Source organism: Colias croceus, chromosome 20, assembly GCF_905220415.1.
Source record: "Colias croceus chromosome 20, ilColCroc2.1".
In the NCBI taxonomy this organism is placed as follows: Eukaryota; Metazoa; Arthropoda; class Insecta; order Lepidoptera; family Pieridae; genus Colias; species Colias croceus.
The window spans coordinates 2,255,890-2,281,221 of NC_059556.1; the positions used below are offsets into that span (position 1 = coordinate 2,255,890).

A 25,332-nucleotide genomic window follows, 5' to 3' on the forward strand; every position below is an offset into this window, starting at 1 on the left:
TGCCCATATTTTGACGACATTCATTTATATTGTGATTGTCTTCACGAGCGGAGCTGGGTGTGGTAACTGGAAAGATAGTTATTAAAATACCCAGTTATAAAAATTAGTTTCAGAGTATAAACTATTCGATGTTTTATTCGAATAGAAAATCGATATCGATATGTAATCTGTGCGACTTTGACATTAACTTCTATTTATCTGTGCAAAAGTAAAGCGATTATAATCTGTGTACGAAATTGTTTTTTATTTTTAATCTTTGTTGTGAGATTTTTGCAAATTGCATGTGTTTGTGACTATTGTGATTGCAAAACGAAAATGGACGGCTATTAATATTTTTGTTGCACGTGAAGTTAGTATTTTTAATTTTATATTAGTTTATCATAATCGCCGTCAAACTGGGTGCCAAAACGGTGGAAAGGTTTTTGAACCTAGCTGACGACAATTTTATTGAAGATGTCAGCGAAGACTTGAAATGTTTTCTAGCCGAAAAAAAAATTGACAGGTACAATTAATATACATTTATTTTTATTAAACATTGCTTAATTATACTGCACATGAAAGTATGATAATCACCGGTAAAGTGCTTGTTTTTAATTGATGAATAAAATAGTTGGTAAAACTAAAATGATTCAAGGTTATTGTCCAGTGATGATCGTAGGACGTAAAGAGCATATCCCAGTATACTTAAAGGCACCTTGAACACGAATAGCGAATCGTGATATGACAAAGGCAAGGTGTTAAATTATTAAAATGATATCTATTTGTTGTTTGTGTTTAAAAGAATCTTGTGATTTTTTTTTATATTCACCTTATTTTTTATTATTCAGCCTTGGCTGTCCCACTGCTGGGCAAAGGCCTCTCTTCCCTTCGTCCATGTCTCACTACTGTGATCAATTTTAGTCCATTCCTTGCAATGAGAGTGCAGTTTGTCTTGCCATCTGATTTTGGGCCTATAACAAAGCACCTGTAGCATTTATATTAATTTCATACTGTAAATAATAAAATCAGTATATATATTATTATAAGATCTCTTCACATAGAAAGTATATTAATAAGAAAATGTATTTACAATTCAATCAACTGCTATTTAATCAAGAAATTTAAATTAATTCTTATGATTTGCAATTGTGTTTATTTCTTTGTGTGTGACTTACTCTCATACATAATAATCTTGTTTCTTATAAATAAATGAGCGTGATACATGATTACATATCAATAAATTAATCCTGTTTATATTTCTAATTCGATTATTGAAATATTTACTTGAGTACTTGTTTATTAAATGCCTTGTTCCCAGTCTTTTCTTTAGCAAAAGATTTTCTCGAAGCCTGTTTTCCATGTTATTTAATCAAAATTCACTTTGATGTCTAAAGATAGCCATAACTTTAAACACATTCTTATTGAGTCTTCTTGCACATACAATCTAAGCTAGTGTAACTAAACATTATAAAAGAATGCTGTAGATTCATATATTACATGATTGATACAGTAGGTTGGTCATCTATCAGAGCATGAATGAAACGGGTCTGGTGCGATCATAAATTGTGAAGTTTCATGTAATCTACATTATTTTCAGAAATTTTCACACGTCTAGTGTAAGGAATGGGTATCTGAAAGAATGGAGGATTGTTTTTTGATTAATTTTGATATTTCATTTGTTTTTCAAATTATTATAGTACAGAAAATTAACTAATGAAATAATTTTGTCCAATGGGGTAAAAACTAAAAAACCTATGATGTTACCCCTAACCCCATTCCCCAAACTAAAAACCCTACGATGTATAATATTTTGGGTAAACCAGTACATATTAAGGATAACACTGTTTGATTAATATTTATTTAGCTTATTTTTTGCTTCTACTTGATGCAACAGTAAAGACAAGAAAGCATAATTTTTGTTTTTGTGTTTTAAATATTTTTTCTATGATTAGTACTACAAATAATCTAAATCTAATTCTTTCTATGATCTAATATCATAAAGAATGTTATAAACGCACACACAATAATTCATACACATATACACACACGCAATGAATGTTTTATTTTTAAATTGGGTCATACTTTCTGTATAATTAGCGTAATGGTTGAGTTTCATGAAATTTTGTGCTACAAGTTTGTTCATTTTGTGATTGCTTTATATTAATGTAATATTTTATTTGTATAGATTTAAATTAGTTTTTTATTGCTAGACTAGCTGTGCTCCGCGGTTTCACCTGCATTGCTCGGCTGCTGATGGTCTTAGGCTTAGCATGATGATATATAGCCTATAGTCTTCCTCGATAAGTGGGCTATCTAACACTGAAATAATTTTTCAAATCGGACCAGTAGTTCCTGAGATTAGCGTGTTCAAACAAACAAACTAGATGAAGCTCCTATCTAATTTAGCACTATGCGAAAACAAACCATAAATGTATTATTTTATTTAAAAATCTGTACATTATCCTTATTAAGAATCAAAAATGGTTACAGATGGATGGATTTTTCTTTGTTATATGTAAGCTATGAGTCCTTGGCAGAAGAATTTGATTACAATCAATGCACACGCGAACGAATTTGCTAGTACAGATAGTATTTTACAGTTTTTATACTTTAATGCATTATGTAGTTGTACAATAAATATGCTAAGTATATTATCTACTAACAACCCACCCGCGGCTTCGCCCGCTTTGTCTAAACCGGATAAATGGTAACCTTCCTCGAGATACATTCTATTTAAAAAAACCGCATCAAAATGCGTTGCGTAGTTTTAAAGATTTAAGCATACCTACATAGGGATATAGGGACAGAGTAATCAACTTTATTTTATACTATGTAGTGATGATGCAGTATATAAAATTAATATGCTTAATGCTATATTCTCTAAGATACAGTTTACATACACAGTGTGCTAGTCTTCCCGCCCGTGAGCAACTACCGTCGGTTCCTGATACATCGTTGTGTGGAACAACTGAACCGGCCTGATCTCGCGACCTTCTCGATTGGCGTTAGTGACGAAAGGCGGACCGTCGTCTGCTATAGGGACCGGCTGCTGAGGTACGGAACAAGTCTGCAATATTTTTCTTTTTTTGAATCTTGCCAAAAAAGTTTCACTTCTGACACGTGTACTCGACACGCTCTATTTTATTGTAAATTTTATTATGGACTAGCTGTTCCCCGCATTGCTCCGCTCCTGTTGGTCTTAGCGTGATGATATATTTGATGCCTTCCTCGATAAATGGGCTATCTAACACCGAAATAATTTTTCAAATCGGACCAGTAGTTCCCGAGTTTAGCGCGTTCAAACAAACAAACTCTTCAGCTTTATAATATTAGTATAGATGTATGTTTATCAGCCATCTGGTTTCCATAACACAAGCGAATGCTTAGTATGGGATCAGGTCGTGCCGTGTGCGAAAATTGTCCCTAAATATTTATTTATTTATTTAGTACAACAAATGAAAACTTAAACAAAAAATAAATCGTTATTAGGAATAGAATATATTATTTATTTGTTTACAGTGATGAAGCCTGCGCCCGGCCAGCCATGGGCCTGACACCGACAGACCGGGGCGATGCGGGCCTCACTACTAGTAAGTGGATTTTATTATAAGTCTAAACAATATATGTATAAACATTTTACAGCAAAAAACGGTACATACATACACTTTATACTAATTTATTTAACAATGGTAGGTACCTACGCTACTTTTTTACCGTTTCATTTACCATGTGAAAGAGCAAAAACAGACACACAAAATAAAAAAGAGTGTGTGTACTTATGTAAACGCGTTAGAAGTTATACTTCTTTTGCGTATGGCAAAAAATACTAGAATATACAACTTGAACATAGTTATCAATTTTCATACCACCTAGAACTAACTTCATGCTGTCAAATTTAGGTGTCGGTGTGCGCGCGAATCGTTAAAATTCACTCTCATCATTTTTCTCCATCGCGCCAAAAGAAGTATAACTTCAACAACTTATAAATGAAGTGCAATACTTACGTCAACCATTTAAGTTGAACTATAAAACTACTTCGATACTTGTATAATTCATACCATTATGTGATAGCAAATCCCAAACTAGTACGTTACAAAGTAACACACATGCCGGTATAAATCCACAAATTGCAGCCGAGTTTCCTGCAATAACATCCTTTTCCTGAATACCTAGTTAGTAAAAAGTAGTGGAAGCTAAAGGCTCGATCAGACTGGGTTTTAGTGACGGTCGGTTTATGACATCACTTTTTTATTTTGATTGCTGATACTGAAAAATTCTGCAAAATTCTAGGTAACTAAACGTTTTGCTAGCTAACTAGCGTTTTGATACTTAGTATAGTTAAATTGAAAATAAGGCCATTTTAGATTCATTATTTGGCTGTAAATGTCTGTGTAGTGGCAATAAGTCGTGGCTTTTCTAAGTAAAATCGCTGTCGCTCCCTAAAGTTTCTTCTTATGCTCATAAAGTAAACTTCCTCCTACCACAATATAAATGTTTAATATAAATGTTTTCACACTGCGAATTAAAACAAATTCAATATTTAATGTTAATATACAATAAACTATTCTGAAACTTTTCCTAACCTTATCGTATAAAGTTAGGTCTCGTACACATACCATTTGGAAAGGACACTTTGATGCAATATAATACTAAAGTACTTGTGTAATATTGCGCTATAGTCTGTCACCACATTGATACCGCGAAGTTGCAACAGGTCGCTTGCTCAAGCTGTCTCATTTACAAGATATAGTGAATATCGAATACTTGGTTGTAGTTAAATTTAAAATTAACGTCATATTTAACAATAACAGTGCCTGCGAAATGTGTCGTACCATGGTATTTTTTCACAGTTAAAGTTAACAGGGTTACAAGTCAAATGATATTTTATATTTGGCACTTCTGATACTTAGCTAACAATAGCTTTCCTGCTGAAACGCGTACAGATATTATTATTTATGAGGGCCAGCGCAGATATGGCGGAGCGCAGCGCAGCGCATTTTTCACCGTCAAACTATTAGACCGGGAGATACTGACACAAAATTTCGAGTCATTTTTAACAGGATGGCGGTTCTACAGGGGTCTTAGTACGCAATGACAAAAAGAAAAACGATGGTGTGAACGCTGGTACCGGCGGCTTAGTCGCGTGGGCGTTAGTCGAACTCGTCGGAAAAATAGCGAAAGTCAAACGATTTGTAACACAAAAATTTTAGAATTTACCGATAGCCCATAAAAAAGAAGTAGGTGGTAGTGTCATGCCATACTTTTCCGGTGTGACTTACAGCCCGCCATACCGACGCGAATGTGTTGATTTAAACAAAACAATTTTTCAACCATTTGTATCAGGCTAACTTTTGCACAGGTAACCATCGTCGTGCAGCCATTTACGAAAATCGCCATGCCATACTTTTCGGACGATTCCAAATGGTCGCCATACCGCCGAAAATCTGCAAAAAAATTTTATTTCGCCAAACTTTTTGTACCAGTATTGCATTTGGATTTTTGGAGAGTATTTGATAAAATGTGACCATTATTATATTTGCCATACTTCTAGTAGGGGGAAAAAGTGCTGTCATACTTGAAAAATTAATTTAGTATTAATTTATATAAGTGAAGATTTCCAACACCTAGATCTTTGAAATTTTGTATTTATATTCGTTGATCCTCAAACTTACAGGAAAAATAAGTGCCATACTGTTACAAATCGTTTGACTTTCGCTATTTTCCGACGAGTTCTACTAACGCCCACGCGACTAAGCCGCCGGTACCAGCGTTCACACCATCGTTTTTCTTTTTGTCATTGCGTACTAAGACCCCTGTAGAACCACCATCCTGTTACAAATGACTCGAAATTTTGTGTCAGTATCTCCCGGTCTATATTATCGACATTGTCCTGCATTAAAAAAAATCGCATCGCGCTACTTTTCGCGTGTGACTCTTCGATGCTCCTCAAAATAAATTGTTGTTATTTGAGATAATAGTTTGTCAATGAAAAATGCGCTGCGCTGTGCTCCGCCATATCTGCGCCGGCCCTTAGAGTCAGAATTGTGACGTCATCAATAAAATTGTCAAATGGTGCAACTCATATCTTCCGTAACCGTTACTTTAACATATTTGTTATTGCTAAAGTAACATGTTGCAACCCAGCCTTAGTATTTACTATCAATACTATCGAATAGCTAGGCAATAGCCCAGGCTTATAATTGCACCGTTATAAACATTGCATAATTGAAAACGATTACGTTACCATAAATGTCGGTGCTAAACAATAAAACTGTTATTTATAACGCTCGATATTAATCGGAATTTCGAACTAAATTATTCCGTTAATCGTGTATTATGTATGTTGGATAATACCTAGTTCTTCGTTTGATATAATTGTATGCAATAATTTAAATAAGGCTGCATTTTAAATGAACGAAGCAAGCTGGATTAGGAGCTATCATATGATTGTAATGAGCAAGAATGTGTCTGTAATTTAGTTTTGTTGTTATGGAGAGGAAAGTGAATGGTAAACAAAGTCGGTATTGTAGTCAATCGAGGAATCGATAAATGCATCATGATACGTCGTTTTTGCAATTGTATTTTATGACATGAGAATGTTGAATACCTTATTCACAGACTTAACTCATCTTTGATAATTCTTCTCCAGTTCTTATTGTTTATTCAAATCATTGATTTACCGAAATCAACTGCTGTTGCGTGATGCGTCCTAACTTTAGTTCATCCTAAAATTAAAATTATGCTCTTTCTCAATCTCTGTTTGTAAAATTCATCTTTTTAATCTTCTTAGTATTCATTTGATTGTTTGATATATATATAAAAAAAAAACAATTTCTGTCGTAACTTTAATTCACCCCGAAATTAGATTATTTCTCATTTCGTTGTTTATAAAATTCAAGTCGTCTTTTAGTCGAGTCTGAGTAAAGTCGCTGTCGCTCCCTAAAGTTAGATATCTTCCTTCTACTATATAAATGTCTTCACACTGCGAATAAAAAAAAAAAAAACATTACAAGAAGTAACTGTACAATGACTGCCGGCGTATAAAGATTTACATGTTGAAATTTTTCGTCTTTAGTAGGTAATTAGTATATTTCTCTTCATTGATTTCATCCTCGATTGAATGATGTCAGAAAAAAACAATGTATTTTAACGGATCGCCCATTATTATTGGCACTCTTGCCAGCAGACACAATAGCAACTGCAGTTTTCGATTCTTCTTTACTTCCTGGCTCTTACCAACACAGTCAATATACAACATTCACGCAATAAATTACAGTACTGCATCATAGCCTATTTCTTTCAATCTCCCTTATGCTGAGTCAATATTAACGCAATTAATTGCCATACAAGAACCACTACAACTTCACTGCATCACGCCCCATTTTGTAACCGCTAAGATTCGTCCTTCACAATGTCGGTCGCTAGCAGAGCACGAACCGCTATGACATAAGCCATGTTGTAAGCGGTAAATGACCAGCGGACGAAGTGGGCCGACGATAGTGAAAGTAGCACATTCACGCAGGGCATCTGAACTTAGATTTTGTAACTGCATCTCGCGATTGTCCGTGAATACAACCTTTTCTGGAACGTTTTAGGGGTAATTTTGAACAGACTTCGTGTAATGGGGAACCTTTTGAGCGGTGTTTAAGGTTATTTTCTATTCAAAAAAAGGAATAGATGCCAGTGAGTTTTCTGGGACGCATTTAATTTGGGAGTAATTGGAACATTTGTGTTTCTATCGATTTAATATGTTTGAGAATGTTTGAGTGGTATGAAGACACACTTATAATATTTCTGGTTTTTAATAAATTCCAATCTTGACTACGAATTCGTAATATGTATGCAATTCGAGACACTTCATTGGGTCAACATCTTTTCCTGTCGTTGCTATTGCAGAACCGGCAACGTGTTTTGCGATTGTTACTTTAAAAGTAAGGTCACTTCACTTACATCACTGTCTCAAACCTACATGTGAAAATATATGCGTGACCCCGAAGTTAAGTTTCAATTTAACCCGTGCGGTTTGACCTAGATCTTCACATTTCATTTGCATTCATTAAGGACGTAATAGTTCCTTAACGGTTGTCTAAATATGGATACATATGGAAATTCGTCCTCAGTTTTAATCACATGTTATTTTATCATTATCTAATGATTTGATAGATGATAGTATATCGATATCAACCACTTCGTTTCCATCGTTACATATGGTCTTGTCTTGTTTTATAGGTGTTTTTCAATCAACCGGGAAAAGCAGTTCTAGATTTTTCTCGTAACCGATACAATTTTTTCCACTTACCCGCGTATTACGTAAATGATATGGAAGTCGCTTTGACTTATCGTAATACACTTATGTTTTGTAGAGCATAACCATTTATGGCTATGTAGAAATGGGTAATAAATTTGTATTATTTTGAAGGAATTGGAAATATATGTGTTGAAATTATATCTTTAGCATTTATTTATTTATTTATAACACTTCATTGTACAAAACAATGTAGGAAATGTGGTACAAATTCATGAGGTACAAAAATTTTGCACAATAGGCGGCCTTACTGCTACACAGCAATCTCTGCCAGGCAACCTGGTAGGAAAGGAAATGTGAGAAGAATAAGGATGGCGCAAAAAGAAATAAAAGAAAGAATATATCGCATTTCAGTTATAAAGAAGGAAGTCTATTGGCCTGAATAACAATAATAATAGTGGTATCAAATAAATGACTACCTAGTTCAATTAGATTAGGTAAGAGGATTAGATCTAAAGAATGTCGTAAGTTGTTTGATATGTGTTTTTCTTATTAATTAGTAAGGCAAGGAAAGCCGGCTTGTTACGCGTCAATGTTGTTACGAATACGATGTTTTTAAATTAATTCATGACTGATTGGATTAAGTGATTAGTTAATATCACAGAAGTATGGGCTTAATCTATGTCTTTTAAATTTTTAATGATATGTTTAATAATCGTCCACGTTTTTCTCTTCAAAGAAATTCAGGATGTTTGTATTTTTAATGTTGTTGTGTTTGTTTGATATTAGTCGTTATTTGTTCGAAAATATCAACGTTAAGAAACATTATGCGTGTCAATTTGTGAGCTATGTGTAAATGTGACAATTAAGGTGATTACAAGGTTATAAATACTAATTAATTCGTTAAGAAATTAACGACCGTGTAAGGTGAATAACACGCATCCCATTACGAGTACTAATCACAGAACTACTTATGGCATTAACTTCCATTATTCTTGTCTTTACTATTTTGTTTGATATTGCTTGGATATTCCATAGGTGATTATGATCGTTTAGGGCTAGCGTGCAAGAGCAACTTTTGTCTCCGCAACTATAATTTGCCTCTCCCATCAACTCTATGGGGAGTTGCGTCGCTACGTGCGCGCACTTTCTTACTAGCCCATAGAGTTGATGGGAGAGACTAAATAATTGCGGAGACAAAAGTTGCTCTTGCGCGCTAGCTCTTAGGCCGAGATTCATAGATCGCACTTTAACTTTACTTTGATGGAAAGATCTACTTTCAACCAAAAATATATTTCTTAGTCGTGTTAAGCTCATCTTTACTTTCCAGAAACTATACTTTACTTAGTAAAGGCTAAGGAGCCGATAATCATGACTTTGGTCTCAAAGTAAACTTTACATGACTATGCGTATAAATCATGTAGGCCTACATTTTAAACCAATTTCGTAGAACAGAAACACATTTTAATATGGTTGGGTTATAGATCGAAACGTCATGTCGAGTAACATTTTTTTGTTGATGTGTTGATCGTTGCATCGTTTCGTTTGTCTTTTATCATTATTATATTTTTCTGACGAATTTTGTTGTGTCTACCGGTTTTTTATATTTATACTATAATCTTCCTACATGATGGTTTTTTTTCTAAACATTTAATTTTTGATATAAAATAATAATGTTATTATTATATATGTTTTTTATGGAAATATAACTTAATTTAATAATATTATGTTCTCAAAAACATAAATTATGCGTATAAAGTAACAGTTACACGTCTTACCCTGTACTTTACTTTGGGACCGTACTTTTCTAAGGAAAGTCAAGCAATTCTCTCTGAAATTAAATATGTTGAAAGTAAACTTCGGTCATACAAAGTTTACTTTGTGAAGACTCTTTTGCTCTAAAGTAAAGTCACGATTGTGAATCTGGGCCTTAGATTTCCAAAGTCTTTCTGTATATTAAGTTTCTGATACCTAATATAATTAATATTGTAGTAATGACAATATAATTAATATTGATTCAATTTTGAATTTGAATTCTTCTTGCAACTTTTGTCAATTTAATTTATTTTTTTGTATGAATAATTTCCCTGTTTCGTATTTTTTTCACTAAGGATATTCTGTATTCCGCATTTTATAAAAATACGTGCCCGTAGGTTATCTATATCTTCAGTAGGTATATGAACTTGTCTTGGTATTTGAAGTCAAATAGTCGTGAGAAAAAATTGGGTCACGCAAGTGCTGGGTCAACATTCACACAAGAGGCGTCATAGTAGATATATTCCTATATAATACACCTAATTTTATACGCTGTCTATAAAGAAAAATATATTCTTTATATTTGACAGATAATGAGATTTTTCAAGGGTCGTTGTTTTATAATCTGATCTCTCAGCTCTTCTGTAGCATTTACTTGTTGCCAGTTCAAATCTCTAATACACTTTGATGACTTCACATGGTCTATTCATTATAATAAAAGCCATAAGGCCGCCATTTGTGCATGTCTCCTTCTGTATATGTATGTCTTTTTCCTGTTTGTAATGGTGTACAATAAAGCGTTTTCATTCATTCATTCATAATACAAATATTTCCACTGAAAATGGTAATCGAAAGGAAACTATATGGTCAAAGATACTCATTTATTTATTTATTTAGGACAACTTACAAAACAGACACCATTTTATGATAACAGATTTAAAATATCTATACAAATAGATAGCCGAGTGTTGTTTTAATTACAAGTTGCCACGGCTTAGAATCTTTCATTACTAAGATAAGTCTTAGAACCTTCACCAATTACCGGCTTAGAAATACGGTAATTTCCACCTCGACTTGCCTTCAAGGATGTGCCAACTGCGAACTCAAACGAGCGAACACAAAACACAAACAAAAGCCGAGTCGTGATTGCGATCGCATGGGAACATTGCATTGATGTAACACTACGCAACGCACACGTTCTTTATCTTGATGGACGCGATATGTTTTGTAAGACGTTATTTAATAAAATTATTGACCTGGCTTGTACGTGTGTGTACATAGGCAGGTGATGACTTTCGGGTCAGAATGGTAGAGGTGAATGCATAGTTCAAGCGGGGAATTAGGGCATATGTGGTGTATATTAGTTGTTTGACTATTTATAACGGTTACTAATTCTGAGAAAGTATGTTGGATATGTTAGATTTAATTGAAAAAAGTAATGTTAATGATGCTATTTCCTGGAGCTTTAACATCCCCTAAACAATTTTATAATGTATTCGGATATGTTGTATAATGTATTGTTCTGTCATATTACGATTCTGTGTTACCATCTTGAAATAAAATGTGTCAGAATAATGCAACAGTATAAACGATTACAATCGGTGATATATGTTTGCTTGTTAATGGTTCCTGTATTAGATCTAAGTATATTTTTATTTCCTATCACACTTTATCAATGATGACCGATAACCAAAGATCGATTTGACATAACCACACCTTACAATTTGATTTCTATCACTGATAATCTAAATTGATGATATTTGTAAGTTATTATTTCCTAGTTCATAATCATAAACTAATTCTGTAACTATGTCATTAAACTCGAAATTAAGTTTATTTTAGAGATATTTCTATATTCGTGCCGAAAATATTAATTAAAGTTGTTCTCTTATAATAAACATTTATTTCATTACATCAATTCTAACCCAAAAATATCAACCCACATTAAAACGTGAAGCAACCGGCACCGTACGAAAGTGAAACAACCCAAATTACTTTCATTTTCGTTTGCTATATATTTTTTAAATGTCCATGATTCTGTAAGCTCGACAATGGTGTAAACCCTTGAAGAGTAAGTTCCATAAATCATGGTGATATTAATTTTGAAAAGTATGAAAGTCCTTTAAGAGTAAATTGTTCAATATATCCAAAATCATGGTGACGTTGTGTTATTGAAAAGTATGAAAATCCTTGAAGAGTAAAAGTCCTGTAAATCCGAAATTATGGTGACATATGTATGAAAATCCTTGAAGTGTAAAAGGTCCCGATTATCCGAAATCATGGTGACATTATGTAACTTTGCAGGCCCGGTGGGGGGTGAGCCGGCGCGCGCGCAGCTTCAGGAAAAGCCCAGGTCAGTTGAACACTTCCTACATCTCCTCATTCCTTATCCAACCGTCGACGGTGACAGACGCGTTACTATAATTACGTATTGTGTTACGAATTTGTATTGTACAGTGATTGTGTTATCAGTTTGGTGTTTGTGTACGAGTGACCTTGTGGATTGCTTTGCGATTGTTCTCTGGTAATTGTTTTTTAATTACTTATGGTATTACGTACTATGTATTGTATAGTAAACCTTATGTTTAATGGTTATGCCATTTTTAATTAAATGTTTTGCTTCATTGACTACTCAAAGATTAGCATAACATCTAAGGTCATTGAACATGTGGTTTGTTGACGTTTTTCAGTTATGTACTATAGAATAGTAAAAAGTCCTTACCATTAATTAATTCCATATATAAATAACATGTTCAATAGTTATTTATTTTTAATTGCATAACATGATACCATTAATGTAAACTGAATCTTATCAACAGAAAGATCAACATTATCTGTAACAAATGTTATGCCACACGACTCATAATGTTTGTTAATTGTGTTTTGATAACAGACATACAAATATATTATACGTATTTACTACAGTATACAATAAAGAAGTATTTAATTAATAGAAGATAATAGAGATAAATGTTATTCTACCCTCTTTGTTGTTTACCATCTGACGTCACATGTCTTTTAATACTGATTTAGCAATCCCTCTAATATTATAAACGCGAAAGTTTGTGCGTATGTATGTTTGTTTCACACAAATACTGCTGAACCGTTTATAATTAAAAATGGCACACGTGGAGGGTTACTTGGATTAACACATAGTATTATAGGTTTTATCCCAGAAATCCCACAGAAACGAGAACTATGCGGGTCTGTATTTGAAAATCGTGGGCGAAGCCGGGGGCGGAAAGCTAGTACGTAATAATTCTACTGTATTAGGTAATAATTATTGTGTCCTTACTCGAGTTAAATTATGTAATGGATAAACTGATAATCTTGTGAAATGTGTCGAAATAATAACAATAGTACATATTGACTAATAGTTGCCAAATTCGCTAGGTTATATGATTTTTAACCGACTTCAAAGAAGGAGGATCACAATATTTTTTTTTTGGGACTGTGACTTCAGTACTGTCTAGGACCTAGGTAAATGGATATTGATATTAATTTTTATTTGAAAGATGGTGCCTCCCATATAATTCTATTCAAATTTTGTTCAGTTGTGGGCGTTGTGGCATATTTAATGCAGTTTGTTACAAATAATTGTTATGTAGGTACACTTTATGTATAAAACAAATCTTATAATAACTTTAAATAAGATGTCATTGGTTAATCGGCCTTTAAGGTTAGTACTTAGTATAAGCCTTATAAGTTACAATGAGAACATAAGGATAGACCTTTAGTTTGCCATTTGGCGCACCCATATAGTATTAGATACTAATGCCAATGTTATGTTGCAATAACATTGGTCGTAAACAATCACATTTAATAGAGATTTTTTTTTAATATTCTTAAGAAATGTTGTAAACATGCTTATATTTCCTTATTTATTAAAGACGACAATCTCGTCTCATTTGTGATAGATTTCGTGTCTCACAGAATAACATAGCATGTAGGTACTTCGTTATTAGTATCGACTAGCTTTCCGCCCGCGGCTTCGCCCGCTTTGTCTAACTAAAACATAATACAAATTATATACTTACTAAAACCGTGCTAAAACCTTCCTCTTGGATCACTCTATCTATTTAAAAAATCCGTTGCGTAGTTTTAAAGATACATAGGGACAAAGGGACAGACGAAGCGACTCTGTTTTATAATTTACTCTGTAACATACTGAGGACTATTTTAAAGTATAACATGTTTAAAGTAAAGGTTTTAGCTGAAAGTTATAATTTAAATTTTATGTTAACAATTTTCTTAACAAGGTTATAGGCATTTCTTTTGAGACTACGAATAAAGGTCAAAAAGCATATTACGTGAACGATATTTTACGCAGTAACAGTTGTACATAATTTTGTACCAAAATAAGAAAAACAATAACGTCTTAATATATGCTGTAAATGTCGTTAAAGGCAATTTGTTTATCTTAAAAAAAAATAAAGATTCGATTACTTAATTATTGTTTTACACATTACAGCCTTATCACTTGAGGGTTTTCGTTCATTTCAATTAAATTAACTCAATTAAGGCGATAGATTTTTTATTTTCGTAAAACCTATACTAATATTATAAAGCTGAAGAGTTTGTTTGTTTGTTTGAACGTGTAAAACTCAGGATCCACGCGTCCGATTTGTAAAATTATTTCTCTGTTAGATAGTCCATTTATCGAGGAAGGCTATATCATCACGCTAAGATAGGAGCGAAGCAATGCGGGTAAAACCGCGGGGCACAGCTAGTATCAAACGTCAAACGTGGAAGTAATTAATTCCATTAGGTGTTGATAAAAATATTCTAAAGAAACACCTTGCGTCATTAATTATGTCAATTAATGTAAGTACATTAATCACCCATAAACTTGGAAATTACCTTCACTTATAGAAAATAAAACGTGGTCTAGAAACACCAAGATTTAAATGAATAAGAAAATTAAAACGTATTGACAAAAGTCGATCACAAGGCGGCGAGGATCCTTTTATTAGATTAATATTCTTTAAAAAATTCTCATTTGAATGCTGTAAAACTAAAATAGCAAAGCCAATATATATAATGAAATTCACAGTACGAGAAGGTAGATAGTATTAGTATACATATTCATATATTCATTGATGTTATGTTAATATATGTAAATATAATCTGTAATTAATTGTTTTGAGGCAGAATTTTAAGAGGCAATAAAATAAGGACATCTTCTTAATATATATAAATCTCGTGTCACAATGTTTAAGTACTCAATGAACTCCTAAACCATTTAACCGATTATAATAAAATTCGCACACCATGTGCAGTTCGATCCAACTTGAGATATAGGATAGTTTAAATCTCAAATCGTTTTAGAGAAAGCGGGCGAAGCCGCGGGCGGTAAGCTAGTAGTAATATATTTCTTATTGATATGTATTCATATGTTATGTTCTTATGTTAGGAATAGGTAAGTAAGAGAATAATTTTCAAAGAGCTATATGGTAACTAAAAAGCCTAGTTTTTATTTTTTCACGCAATATGTCTAAAATTTAACAGTTATGCAGTGAACAGCCCAAGCTGCATACTTCTGTAACAAGGAGGAGTCTCTATACCTCGTCTACTAAATTTCCGCTTTCATCCAAATCGGTGTGCCTAGTGCGAGTTTTCATCGAGTACGAAACGTTACTATCGCGTCTGCGTCACAGCGAAATTTGTATGGAGAATCAAAGCTTCCCCATACGTCCGCTAGGGGCGCTGTTCGATTTCCCATACTAATTCGGCTGTGACGCAAACGCGATAGTAACGTTTCGTACTCGATGAAAACTCGCACTAGGCACACGGATCAGTGGTTGAGTCGTGAAGAAGTGACAGCTATAGACAGTAACTTACGCATTTGCAATATTACTTAGGGAAGAAAATACTACTTATTAAGTGACTGTTAACATTGAATTTTAATACATTGTACAATTCGATCAGTACAAATCTGCTTTTACTTGGCCTCGGCAATTCTTAAGTGCAAGGCTTGTGACGTCATTAGGTAGTAAATGGTATTACAATACATATCGAATAGTGTAAAGTATTATCTGATTGTAGCGAAGATTAGAAGTTACCTTCTAATCTTCGCTACAATCAGTAGTACTTTACTTCGCTACAATCACTATGTGTAAAAATAGTTGATTCTTGAAATTGTAGTTGTTTCAATGTTATGGTATGGGATTAGTTGATGTTTATTTGTTAAACATGCAAGAAAAACACAAACAATTACGTGGTTAGATACTTCATAATACAATCGCAAGCAAACGGAATTAATAACTTTCTAGCTTTCCGCCCGCGGCTTCGCCCGCGTTTTCAAAGAAAAACCCGTATAGTTCCCGTTCCCGTGGGATTATTATAAAACTTATCCTATGTGTTAATCCAAGTTACCCTCTATATGTGTGCTAAATTTCATTGTAATCGGTTCAGTAGTTTTTACGTGAAAGAGTAACAAACATTCATACATCCATACAAGCTTTCGCCTTTATAATAGTAGTAGGATTATGCCTTAGAACACAGACAAATCAGTATACCTTATCTTACCCAGGTTATGAAGTTTTTGCCTGTGTGTAGTCTTTTCTTAGAACTTCCCTTGCTAATTGCGATGGGTAATATATTTCTCGCGTTTCTGGCTACATCAATCATCAGACTGATGCAGTATCTACCACCCATAAAGTAGTTCTATATTTTTTAATTTCTGAGCACATGATATTTGTATAAAATAAAAAGTAGCATTTTCAGGTTCAGTTGCGTTAACGAGAAATAATAAAATAGGAACATGTTAAATAAAATCATTATATTTAAAATCGTAGCCGTATTTTGTCAATTCATGTGTACAAGCTGCTTCTCTAGGCATTTCGACTTTACAACTTAATATTCTCGTAAATTAACTACTGTCATATATTTGCTACCTTGAGTCTTAAATAGACTACAATGTCCATTCAGTCGTGTTGCAAAACCATCGGTGCAGCAACAATTTAAATCGATGAATTATCATGCAACACTAAATTAGTATTATGCTATGAAATTCTGCATAGCCGATCGCGATTAGAAACAGGATTAACGGCTTTTGGGTTATGTTTACGTGATATTTATTTATTGCTAACATCGTGTGTTGTTTGAATTTTGGTTGGTGAGGTAATTTTATATATTTTATTTTGAAGTATAAGAAAATGAACTGTAATTATTATCCTTATAAAGTTTGAATTAAATCTTGTCCGTTTAAAGTGGGTCAAAATCGTGTCAAAAAAAGTCGCTTACAAACAAACATACAAACTCAAAAAACATACAAATGAAGCGTGTTAAAAATAGGTATTTGTAAAATCAAAACATTCACACATTTAAAACAAACACGATTTATTTACCAATATCAATACGCAATGCACGTAAAAACATAATTTCATAACAGCCGGTAACACAGCGATTAGAATGCGCGCGCGCCGAAAGTGTGTCGGCCAGTGAGAGGTTACGGTGACCTTGGCCGAGATGCGGTATAAACCGGCAAGATGGATTGGTTGGTTGAGAGTATGTAGGTAGAGTGGTGAGGAGGAATTTTGTATTTGTTCGGCTTTGATTTTATTCTGGAAGGGATGGTAAACCGGCCGGTATGTAGGGACTCCCTACTAGGGAGAGTGGTAAGGGGGATTTTGTATCTGTCCGGGTGGTAATCTAGGAGGAAGGGTAATCGGGATAGCAAATTTTGATGTTCTATTTATGTAGAGCAAGGGAAATGGAGGATTTTGTATTTGTCGGAGTTGGAATCTGGATAGGAAGGAAATGAGGCGGGTAAACAAATTAGGCTATCAGGCAAGTGTGTAGGAAAAGGAAGGGGTTGCTTTTCTTATTTCAATATTTGTCTGGGTTATTTTTATAACCTGGCAACAAAAATAAACCTAGCCGGCAAATTTTAATATTTTGCGTAAGTGTCTATATAGAAAGGCAAGGGTTGTTTCTTTCAATGTCTGGGTAATATTTTTAATTATGCTAATATTATATTATGTCTTATCTCAAAGGGCGTTAGCGCCTAGTTACGTATCAAAGATGAATAAATAAATATTCCTAATAAACTATAAAGTTAAACCAGTTTCTACCATCAGATACAACCATTCTACTATCTATGTACCTGTGTTTAATAATTGTATTTTTAGGTACTTATATCCATGACACAATTTTGCAATTTTGAAAGTAATATACCTATGTACAAATATTTTAACACATATGTATCAAAAATAGACTGTTTATTTCCGTAAAATATAATTAACACACAATTTTGAATATATCATTATACGAAAACTTGTACAACGTTTACAAGCATAAATTATGTAATGTACAAAATTATGTAGAATTCCATGATATGATTGCGTGAGTTATATCTTTTGTAATTAAGACAATCAACGTGGACAAGTAACAAGGGACAGGGCCAGATAGAAAGCTCTACGTGCATGCAAGATGGGGTCAGAGTTTAGCTTCCTAATTACGTCACATGTTTCTCTTTTTGGCACAAGATAAAACTAATTGGTGAGCAACTGCTTATAATTAGATGAGGTTGATGATTGATGAATGCAATTGATAAGAATGTCTTTATTAAAATGTAAATTAATTGTTGGTAATTACAATTGTTTATGCTAGTAGTGCTAATAGTGCCATAACATAAACGTTAATATTGATCGATTTCCACAAGCAATCACCTAACTTCCTATGTTCTATACGGGAACAAATTTCTTCTGCGCCTTCGTTAACAATAGTCTCATTCAAGTCAATGCAATGCGACATAATTGTGCGACTCTTGCGGAAGCGCAATTAGGCAAGATCGAAAAAACTAGGTTACAAACATTATAATCGCGTCTTTGTTCGTAGATCCGGGCCGACGAAGCCCAGACGACCCGATCGAGCGGTGTACGTGCCGCGGGCCTTGCGTGCGACGGAAAACGCGACGGACGAAAACAAACCGCTGGAGAATAAGAGAACAAGCCACAGCGCAGACGGGAAGTGTCCCAAATCGCCCGCTTCCAAAGAGAAATCCGCTCACGGTACACCGAAAAAATCTCTCAACAAGAATTTCTGTAACGTCTACACGCCGCCCCATCTCAGGAACCAACGATCTGCGCCCAGCATAGAGAACAGAGCCCCCGGCGACCCCGAGCCGACCGTGCCTTCCCCCTGCCCAGTGCCAAACGGTGATAGTGCAATATCGAATAGTGATAATAGTTTTAAAGAATTAGAAGTAGGCGAGAGTTTTTATATAGGAGATTATTTTGCTAATGGACAACTAGGTTTTTATAGTCCCAGTTTTTACGAGTACGCCGACAGCGAGAACACGGACGACAATTGGAGGACAAATGAATCAGAGGTGAACATGGCCGTGCACGAAACTCAGAGCAATATTATAGATAATAGTGACTATTTGTACGATAAGGATGAGGACGTCGAAAAGAATGAACTTAAGCGGGCGTCACAAGAGATAAATAGAAGCAGCAAGCGAATAATTAAACAAAGTTTCGACTCAGATGTTTTAGTGATATCAGATCCGATTGAAGAGTCCCCGAGTCCGGTCAAAGAAGAAAAAGAGGTTCAGAAGGAGATTAAAGTTAAGAAAACAAAGCCAAAACTAGAAGCGAAAGTGTCCTTAAAAAGAGAGGAAAATGACTGGGACGCGGTGTTCGACGACAGCGGGGAGTGTTTGGACCCATCCTTACTAGAAGAATTAACATCGACTGTAGGCAAAGTGCACATATCCAAAGCGAAGAATAACTACGATCAGTACCAAACGCGTGGACAGGCGCTATTCAACGGGCCCTTCGATGAAACGTTCGCGCACGTGGTCGAAGTGTACGACTTCCCGAGCGAGTTTAAGACGAACGATCTACTCTCATTGTTCAGTGAATATAAGGACACGGGCTTCGAGATCAAGTGGGTGGATGATACGCATGCCTTGATTGTCTTCAGCAGCGCCAAGATTGGTGAGTTTTTCATATACATATTACATAGTATAATTAGCTTTGATACAATAGGTATGTATTTGTTGGTATTGGTTAAAACTAATAACTTAATTCATATCACGTTACAAAGACATACATATACAAGAGTCGTGACTGAATACTATGAATAAATAAAACCTTATAATAATAAGAATAACCTATATAAGAAACAAATATTCGTGTTTCTTTGTTAATTAACTTTATATATAATATGTATATCAAGATTAACAATAACAACCTTCCAAGTTAGAACTAATAACACGCAACGAAATTTTATACAATTATCGAAATATTTGATCGTATGAATGCCTATAGTATAGTATAAAGAGAACAAGTAAGCTTACTCCTGGCGTTTGGGCGCTCCAAGGTACCTAAACTCGCGAGGCACAGGGTTGTCACTTGTCACGTTGATTTTTTAAATAATTGTATAAACCAGAGTTCCCCAAACTTTTTTGTGGCAAGGGGTGCCATGTCTTTCCGTGTTGGGTAGACCCCCTACTTACCTGATATTGATTTCCTGTAAATTTCTAACTGTAGTGAAGTTTAGTGTTAAAAACTTAAAGTAAAAACGCATGTTGCGGCGTTGTGCGTCAAGCTTGCGTACATACATGAACGGGGGTCGTGGCCAAGTGCTCCTACATACAAACGGCGCGATGTACCTTTAAATCTATACTTATACTAATATTATAAAGCTGAAGAGTTTGTTTATTTGTTTGTTTGAACGCGCTAATCTCAGGTACTACTGGTCCCATTTGAAAAATCCTTTCGGTGTTAGATAGCCCATTCATCGAGGAAGGCTATTTATTTCATAACAACAAGTAATTAACAATAATTAACTTGTTATGAAATAAATAAATAAATAAAGGCTATAGGCCATATCATCACGCTAAGGCCAACAGGAGCGAATCCACGCGGGTGAAACCGCGGAGCGTAGCTAGTAACCAAATAAAGTGGAACTAGTGAATTGTGAATTTCTATTACTATACAATGTACCTTTGTTCGACAATAACTTACTTGTTCTCTTTATACTATGCCTATAGCGACCCCGGTACGATTAATTATTTGCGAGTACATAGATTGCAGCGATCTAGAAACGCATCGAGGCGGAACGATGAACATGCAATGTAGTTGCATAAGATTTATCTACTATGTTTGAACGTTTGAGATATTTTTTGAAAAATTGAAATGAGTCTATTTAGAATTCGGGAATGTATGACTTTATGTAAGCTTTCCGTCCGCAGCTTCGCCCGCGTGCTCAAAAGAAATTTCATTGGGTTTGTTTCATTTTATAAAAAGCGGCTATTTTAATATAACGAACAGTCCCTCTAATTTTATTATTAGTATAGATGGAAAAGCCGTAGTAGACTAACTTTATTTATTCACACTGTTCGCAGCACAGAATAGTACCTAAACATTTATAGATTTACACGATTACCGATTCACGATTACACGATTTCCACGATTAAAAGAGAATTTTGCTATCTATATTTTAAAAACAGATAAAATACTATAAAGTTTTTCAGAGCATATATTGAAATGTCATATAAATAAATTAGCACGTGGGATACGTTGATAACTATAGAATAGAAGCATGGCGGATAGAAATTTCTATTATTGTAAGTTCTCCCACGAAGTAACATCTGCAATGATGATACTTGGTAGGATAATTAATTAGGATACATTTGATATTAATGATTATTTTAATAGTAATTAAATATTTATTATTTTTAAAGGTATAGTATAGTAACAAATTCATCTACATTTTCATACAAGCTTGTTCATTTGGAAAGTAACCAAGGAAATTTTATAAAACACTAGCTTTCCGCCTGTTTGCCGCCCGTTTTCAAAGAAAAACCCGCATAGTTCCCGTTCCCGTGGGATTTCCTGGATAAAACCTAGCCTATATTACTCGTGGATAATGTAGCTTTCGAATAGTGAAAGAATTTTTAAAATCGGTCCAGTAGTTTATGAGCCTATTCATTACAATCAAACAAACAAACAAAGTTTTCCTCTTTATAATATTAGTGTAGATTTTTTGCCTTCGTCGTGGCTTCCACATTTATAAATGCTCAGAAAATTTTCTTAAAATATGTTTTTCCGATAAACATATTATAAACATATTATGAATGCGGGATCTTATACCATGTTTTGAAGTCGTCTCTCTCTGACTAACTGACTAACTAACGACATAAATAATATATTTAGGCAACCCTTATTTCGTATCAGCTGTATATACAGGTGTAATATAATGATCGAAAAAAAAAATCTGCCCTAACATCGTCTGCCTGCTGTTACCATAATATTCATTAATTACGCCACACTGCATAATAGCGGTCTAAGCTCGGTTTAACTTGTATCTTGTAATATCAGTATGTTTAGTTAGGTAACCTCAATTTCGAAACAGCAGTACAGGGTGGTAATTGTGGAAATTTCTGCCACAGTATTACTTACAGTTACTATATTAACCATTAATTACGCCACACCCTGTATAATAGCTATCTATCTGAGCTCGGGTTAATTTGTAACTTGTAATATTGACGCAATATATTACGTGCGTTTTGACGTAACCGGTGCGCTAATGCTTATTATCGATATGATATGGTTAGAATATTCGTAATATTGTTTTATTATTTTTAAAAGAGGCTGATATACCTACAATTTAATTAAAAGCTCGGTTGATTATTTTTATTTTAGGAAGTATTAACGCTTTTGAGTGTAAGTTTCTGATAACATTATAATATATAGATTATTGTTATTTAGTCCGCAGCTCGAGAATTTTGATCTAGGTAGTATTTGGGTGTTTAATTTTATTTGGAAAATTGTTATTGAATCCCGTATACATAGCAGAATCACATTACGTATCAGATGCGAGCACGAAAACTATCATCAAAGTATTCGTATTGTCATCGACAGAATTTTTATGGGAATTTATTTATTAATTTAAAATTGAATACACATAATATCAGATCACGATCTTTTTGGGCCTATAGGCGTTAGTTACATCAGGAGCAAATCGCAACCCAAAAAAATGTGTACAATTATTATAACAATACGATACAGTTTACAGTTATCTAAAAAAAATCATCTATATCTATACATATAATAAATCTGTAGAAGGGTCAATTCTGTACATTGAAAACCACTTAGTGCATTTGTATCGAATTACACATTAAATATCTATTATATAACATAATATTATATACGCATTTATTCTCTGCCTATCTATCATTATAATTATTAACATTGTATACATAATTTCACTTTATTTATTTACATTATATACATAATTACATACTGATATTATATACATATTAATAGAAATATATCTTTCACTGAAACTCCAATAGTCACCTTGGGGTCACTGAAAATCAGTGGTGGTAAGGTATTAATCACCTTGCCATCATAAACTGAGTTGGCTCCATTTGTCAGGTCACTCACTGCCACATTGCCTACTTCTTCTTAGGAATAAGCTTCTTATTATTTTTCTTTTATTTGTTTTTCCTTTGTAAATCAATTTTTGTAATCACTTTATGATTCTGACAATAAATGTGTTTATTATTATATTATTATTATTATTATAAAATATTGAAAAAATAAATAGCAGGGGGTGTTACTGGATCGATACCAAACCCAAATATGTGATTAAAAAAATTTTTGTCTGTCTGTCTGTATGTTCAGGCATCACGTGAAAACTAACGGTTCGATTTCGATGAAACTTGGTATAATTATACCTTATTAACCTGGGCATAAAATAGGATACTTTTTATCCCGGAAAAATACGTAGAAAAAAAGTAAATCTTAATTTTTCCGCGCGTACGGAGTCGCGGGCGGAAGCTAGTATTTAATATAATTTAAAATTAGATAAGAAAGACTTACAATTTGAAAAGCGCTCCTGCCGTTTGTAAAAGGAACTATTTTTTACATATAAAAAAACTAGTTCCTTTTACTAGAAGCGTAGTTGATTGTGATCCTTATTAATTATAGAGGTATTTATACCAGAGGTATATGACTAGACTACAGGTATGATATGAAATATCCAAAAACATTTATCTATTTTAATATATCTTTCTTTATTCCTCAAAAATACATTTGTCCCTATAAGTAAATGCTTACATAAGTCTAGTAATAATCGCTTTTCAAATTTTAATACATTCAAACATTTATCGACCATAAACAAAATAAAATAGCATAAACCGTGTATAATCTGTGACAACTTTCAATTTCATGCCGCGTGCTACTTTTTAGTATACATACTGTGTGTGTATACTGTATACATAGTTATACTGTATGCGGCGCGTGCGCATCGCCTTGAACTTGGAATTGTTTCGTTAATTAGTTTGCATATCGTGTTACGTGATGTTTGCTTTTTTCAGTTGTGTTCGTATGTTTTTTGTTTTGTACCTATGTAACCCACACCTTTAGACTCGATTTTGAACAAATGAATGAAAAATTATTTATTGTACAGTGTACACCATATAGGCCACATTTTAAAAACTTAACAATTTTTTACCCAATTTAAAGGGATCGATTTAAATCAAATTTTAGACACATATCAATGACAAGAGTTTGTTTTTAGAGTCTAGTTTTTTTTAAACTATATATTTTAATTTTGCTACTTATTGTGTGGTCGGTTAACATGGATTTGGAAGGATCGAAAGGAAGTGTTGGAATTGTTGTTGTGTTGAAAAAGTTAAGAAATGCATTTATTTAATAATAGAATTCATTACGCATTATACCTTACCTACTCCACAACAAAACAATCGTACCAATCGCTTCCCACATTCAACTATGATTATCGATGATTGTTCTCTCGACTGTTTATCTCAACGTTCTCTTCCATGTTTGTTACGTGTTATATTATAGCAATGTAATTGGGTCGTGAATCGTGATGTCTAAACTCTAGATGGTGTGTCGTGATTATCACTACATAGTATAAAACAAAGTCGCTTTCTCTGTCCCTATGTCCCTTTGTATGCTTAAATCTTTAAAACTACGCAACGGATTTTGATGCGGATTTTTTTAATAGATAGAGTGATTCAAGAGGAAGGTTTTAGTATATAATTTATTAGGTTTTAGACAAAGCGGGCGAAGCCGCGGGCGGTAAGCTAGTAAATTATAATGCTCGGCTTAGGCTGCTTTTCTGCAGAGATGTGCGAGGATGCGTAGCGAGGAATGTCTTTGTCCTAGCATCTCTGAGCCGTTTCCACCAGACCTGGGCTTAGCGAGGAGACGTAAATGAAGCGATACTATTGGTTCTTTAAAAGGCATCCCTCGTTTCGCATCCTTGCACATCTCTGGTGGAAACGTAGCCTAAAGCTCGGTTTATGATCTTTTAGTATAATTATGCATTGAGATGTGTTACACTCATAGTATCCTGGTACTTTATATTAT

At 33.9% G+C, this 25,332-nt stretch overlaps 1 protein-coding gene across 1 annotated transcript in view; it reads left to right on the top strand.

The window, feature by feature from the left end:
* Positions 1–256: 256 nt before the first annotated feature.
* Positions 257–25,332, top strand: part of LOC123700702 — a 32,625-nt gene continuing 7,549 nt past the window's right edge. The window contains exons 1-5 of the mRNA XM_045648009.1: positions 257–502; positions 2,884–3,033; positions 3,499–3,569; positions 12,284–12,332; positions 18,821–19,923. Coding sequence (XP_045503965.1) covers positions 3,524–3,569; positions 12,284–12,332; positions 18,821–19,923 — 1,198 coding nt within the window. The 5' untranslated portion in view covers positions 257–502; positions 2,884–3,033; positions 3,499–3,523. The remainder of the gene's footprint in view (positions 503–2,883; positions 3,034–3,498; positions 3,570–12,283; positions 12,333–18,820; positions 19,924–25,332) is intronic.